The 5641-nt window shown below is 43.5% G+C and overlaps 1 protein-coding gene across 1 annotated transcript in view; it reads left to right on the forward strand.

The window, feature by feature from the left end:
* The window catches only part of LOC101645590 (cytochrome P450 2J2-like), a 50674-nt gene that overhangs the window by 16143 nt on the left and 28890 nt on the right, over positions 1-5641 (forward strand). Inside the window, exon 2 of the mRNA XM_004699634.2 lies at positions 3401-3563. Within this exon, the coding sequence (XP_004699691.1) occupies positions 3401-3563 (163 nt within the window). The remainder of the gene's footprint in view (positions 1-3400; positions 3564-5641) is intronic.

Raw genomic sequence — 5641 nt, forward strand, 5'->3', positions numbered from 1 at the left:
ATTGGGTAAAGGGAGACATCAGTCAGTGTAAGACATGAAACATTTTTTATGGATTATCAGAGGTTCATGAGGGAGGAAGGGTGGGGGGGAGGGGGGAAACGAGGAGTTGATACCAAGGGCTCCAGTAGAAAGACAATGTTTTGAAAATGATGATGGCAACAAATGTAGAAATGTGTTTGACACGATGGATGGATGGATGGATGGATGGATGGATGGATGGATGGATTGTGATAAGAGTTGTATGAGCCCCCGATAAAATTATTATTTTTTAAAGAGCTATTTTCTCTTGTTTTTGCAAGCACACAGAGATTGGCTATGAATCCAAGATGTGGTGCTACTCTATCATTGTTTTAGAGTGGCCAGAATGGCCCACAGCCCTGTTATAGAGCCTGAAGTCAAGGCGGGCGCAGTCATTGAGCAATACCCTATCCTGGGCAGAAGTGATCACAGGAACAGTTGAGTACTGCCCTGAGAAGATCCTGAGCTCAAGGTCAACCCCAATGTTTTCAGGGAGTGCAGGCTAATGATCAATATAATTGAGACACATGGGGAGAGACTATCCTAGCCAAGCTATATTTACTGACTATATATCTGAGCAGGGCACAGTCTCTTTAGATAACTCCCTTCTGGACGGTAGCCAATAGCCAGACAGGTTATGCATCTTTGAACCCTGGTCTGCAGAGAGATGAAGGTAAAACTCTCCTATGCCAATTCCCCCTTATACAATATCACCTAATTTTGCACTCCCCTAGGATTGGGGTGTCCTCTTTGTATGCCAGCAGGGTGTTGAGAATTAGTCTCCTGCTGATTTGAATCGCTCATATCTGCCCTGGATGTAGCAGGTGGGCTTTGGCGCTTTCAACCCTACGGTGCTGGAACCTGTGAGTTTTTTCATCCAAGTTTAATCATTTTCATCCCTCCCCAGGTTACACTGGACCCCTCCAAAGGATGTTGGAGGAAATGTGTCCGTCAAGGTGTCCACTCGCCTTTTCTCCATCTGAGGCTCAGAGTGCTAGCAGCAGCCATGGTTACGTGAACACCCTGGTTAGGCTGCCAGAGTCTGTAGTCTGGTTAGGGTTTGGGGTACAGTGGGGTGAGGTGGAGTAGGGGCACAGTTCCTCCCTCAGAAATACCAGGTTGTCAGTGGTAGAGGTTTCAGTTTTTCTGGGGAGGTTTAAAACTCAGGTTCTTGAGTATTTTCTACTTTCTAAAGTTGTCTTTGAAGGGGAATATACAACTTGTAGCCATATGGCCATATTGGATCTTGTGTATCACTTGATTTTCTAGCTTCTATGTCCATGGAAGTTATTGTGGATTAAAATGAAAACCTTGACACCTTCAAACTTTTCTGTATTTATCATGAAGCATATCAGTACAATTGTGAGGACTCTGGGTTTCTTTATATTGAGATGTAATCAATATTGGTCTTTGATCTTCATAAGTCAGCCTTTGTTGCTTCTGAGCTTGATGGCCGCTTGATTACCTTCAAGCCTTTAAGACCCCAGATGATATACTTTTTGATAGCCGGGCACCATCAGCTTTCTTTACCACATTTGCTTATGCACCCATTTGCCTTCAGTGATCCGTTCGACACCTCGTGATCACACAGGCTGATATGTTGTTCCATGTGGGCTTTGTTGCTTTTGAGCTAGATGACCGCTTGATTACCTTCAAGCTTTTAAGACCCCAGACGCTATATCTTTTGATAGCTGGGCACCATCAGCTTTCTTCACCACATTTGCTTATTCACCTGTTTTGTCTTCAGCAGTTGTATCGGGAAGGTGAGCATCATAGAATGCCAGTTTACTAGAAGAAAGTATTCTTGCATTGAGGGAGTACTTGAGTGGAGGCCCAATGTCCTTCTGCTACCTTAATACTAAACCTATAAATGTAGGCTCATAGATCTATTTCCCCATCCTCATATAAATATATTTGCATATGTACATGTCTTTATCTAGACCTCTATAAATGCCCTTTGCCTCCCAGCTCTTTCCTCTATTTCCCTTGATTCTTCTCCTGTCCCACTATCATGGAAGAAGCACACCAGCCTATGCAATCACGAGGTGTCGAAGGGATCAGGTATAAGGCATCATCAGAACAAAAAATCTTACCATAGTGAATGATGGGGGGAGTGTGGAGTGGAGATCCAAAGCCCATTAGTAGGCCACTGGAGATCCCCTTGCAGAGGGGTCTCGGGGAGGAGATGAGCCAGTCAGGGTGCGATGTAACAACGATGAGAAAGACAACTTTCCTGTAGTTCCTAAATGTTTCCTCCCCGCTCGCACTACCATGACTCGAATTCGGCCTTGCAAGTCTGGCTAGACCAGAGGATGTACACTGGTACAGATAGGAACTAAAAATCCAGGGAATCCAGGGCGGATGAGCCCTGCAGGACCAGTGGTGTAAGTGGCGATACAGGGAGGATAAAGGGAGAGTGGGTAGGAAAGAGGGAACCGATTACAAGGAACTATATGTGACCTTCTCCCTGGGGGACAGACAACCGAAAAGTGGGTGAAGGGAGACGTCGGACAGGGCAAGACATGACAAAATAACAATTTATAAGCTATCAAGGGCTCATGAGGGAGGGGGGAGCGGGGAGGGAGGGGGAAAATGAGGACCTAATGCCGGGGGTTTAAGTGGAGAGAAAATGTTTTGAGAATGATGTACAAATGCGCTTTACACAATTGATGTGTGTATGGATTGCGATAACAGTTGTATGAGCCCCTAATAAAATGTTTCACAAAAAAAAAGTCAGCCTTTAACTTTCCATTGTCTAGTAAAAGTCAAAGACTGTGTCTTCTATTTAATAGATATTCTGATTTACTACGAATATTTTTGTTTTGTTACACTGGCTTACAGCAACACTAACTCAGCCAATTCTCAGAGTCTGAGAGCTCAGTTCTGACTCCTTTCCCCAGAATCTAGGACAGTTATTTATGTATTCACAATTATATCCATGGGGCCTTGTTCTGGGAACATGCAGTGGCTAGTCACTCAATTCATACTTTTTGGCTGTATTACTAAATGTTCCAGAAAGACATTCCAGCTCCTGTAGGGAGTGCGTTTTGAGCCTAGTGGAGAGGAGGAGGAGAAAAGATGACAGAGAGAAACTGCTATCAGACCACAAGTCGGAATTTTTGACACAAGTGGTTCTAATGATCAGTGTTTGAAGTTCACATTTTTCAGAGTGTGAAACTGAGCCATGGAGAGTCGGTGGCACACAGCACAATTAGCCTTTCTGTTCTGCTGGAGACACGTGGCTGAACCGCGCTCCCTCCCCGCAAACACACACACACACAAATCCTGCTGTCACAGCAAGCCCTTGCACCTACTCACTCACACCTGTTCTTCCTGCATACATAGACATGTGTATATTCAACTGTGCCTAACTCTTTTTCAGTTTGTGAAGAACTATGGGAACATTTTCTGTCTGGATTTTGGAGGTTTGCATGGTGTTTTTGTAACTGGATTGCCCTTAATCAAGGAAGTGCTTGCAGAAAAGGCCCAAAGCATTGTGAACCGCCCTGTGACCCCTATCCGAGAGCGTATTTTTAAGACGAATGGTAAGTGTCTGGTCTAATGGAAGATTTGTCTGTTTGGTGTTATTATAGACTATTAATGTGTCCTCGTGATTGAAATTAGTTGACACTCCCGTAGCCCAGGCTCATTATAAATTCCTGCCATTAAAGGAAGCTGCCTGGCCATTTTCTCAATGTAAGCTCTCTACTATGTGGAGATGGCACTGTCAGTCCTAATGCCGGGGATTTGGAAGAAGCTGCATCTCTTTCAGAAACACTCTGGGTCCTTTGAGAATCGAGGAAATATGGCTCCCTGTGAGAGCACCGGAGGAGGAGCCCTTTCTCTCCTTCTGATTTCCCAGTTCCAACCTCTCCTCTTTGGCTATGAATTTGCTGTGCACCGCTTCCTTCTTGCTGCTAGTTCCTTACGCTACACTGTTATAATCATGCCCACTAGGGAATAGGAATTTGGGCAATCACCACCCCAGGCACTTTAGAACATGCTGGCATGACTATTTCTAATTATTATTCAGCAAGGTAAAGCAGATAAAAATTGAAATGGGAAACGGAGGACATCTGTGACTCTACCAAAGCTGCAAGTTTTTCTTCAGCTGCTTCCCAATTCCCTTTGGGAATATTTCATCCATTCACTCCGTGTCCACTCTGTGTATTTAAAAAATTGCCTGCAATAGGAAGCACAGTACTAGGCACACAGGAAAGAAGTGAATATAATAGGCACAATAATTGTTCTTTTGTATTTTACTTTCTAGTCAAGAAAACCTTAGTACTAATGAGTTCTCATTGAAAGTCTAATCTGAAGATAAGTGCAGGGGATACTTCATCGGCGTATCTAATCTAGTACATGAATTCACAATAAGCCAACATAAGGACATGACAGCTTAATAAGACGAAAAGAGAGGAGAAGAAATAAAGCAAAGGGTTACGCTCATGAAAAGCCCCTGAGGCGCAGGGAAGAGAAACTGAAAACGTGAAAGGGGTCTGATAGTGGGAGCGCAGAGACGAAATGATGAGACTGGACGGATTTTCAATGCTGAGCTTGACTAGCGATCATTCACGCAAATCTTTACTAAGGATTTCAATGTTTGCCCTAATAGCAATGGAAGTTATTCAGTGATTTTAGGTAGAGAAGTATATGTCATACAGTTGTGTTCATTTTCAATGTGGTGTAGGCTGCAGAGTAGAGAATGGAGTGAAAGTGGTGAGAACGTACTGGAATTTTTCAGTGAGCAGCAATGCTTGCCTGGACTAGGGAAGAGGACAAGTAGGTCAGGCCATGACGGTGGCAGAAGAGGCTGAAGACTGAATCTGAAAGGACTCTGTCATTTCATGGTTTAATAAAAGATGAGACAGTAAAAGATAAAAGAAGTTATGATCAGAGACATATGGAGAGTGTAGTGTCTCAAGGATCATTGAAAGATCATTTTAAGAAAGGACTGTCTAATGCTGCTGAAAGATCAAGCTCAAGCAGCCTGGCCTGACAGCAGGCAGAGGCTCCTCCACTGCGTGCAGGAGGGAGAGACGCCAAAGCCAGATGTGAAGAGGAGTTGTGGAGTGCTTCTGGAGGGGAAGAAATGCAAAGGAGTGTATTTTTCATTACCTGAGATACAAAACAAATGACAATGTATTGAAAACACTCAGTTTTGAATGCCACCTTTTCTTATGTTCTTTTTCCCTGCATCCTTCAAAACTTAAGTTATACAGAAGTTCTCCAATGGTCTTAAGGTTCTTATGACCTTAAGACCATGGGTTTTGTCTTATCCATGAGTGAATCCTTAGTATTTACCGAAACAGACCCTCTTAAATATACTAATGCGACTAGTAAGAAAGGCTTCTGAGTGGCATAAACCTGAATGTGAACTCCTGCTCAGCTGCTTCCTGACTCTGTGGCCTTGCCTAGAGGATCCTCTGTGCCTCCGTTTTCTCATTAGTGAAATGGGGATGATAATTATTCCTACTCCATAGTTTTTATGCTTACTAAATTGCACAATATGTGAAAAACAGCAAGATGCCTGAGATGGCAAGAATTCCATAAATGTTAAACCATTTGTATTGAAGGCTTTGAGATTCTTTCTCTGAATTATGTTTCATGTGCTCAGCGCCTC

The sequence above is a fragment of the Echinops telfairi genome, unplaced genomic scaffold (genome assembly GCF_000313985.2).
Source record: "Echinops telfairi isolate 266 unplaced genomic scaffold, ASM31398v2 ScPeMD7_443;HRSCAF=831, whole genome shotgun sequence".
NCBI lineage: Eukaryota > Metazoa > Chordata > Mammalia > Afrosoricida > Tenrecidae > Echinops > Echinops telfairi.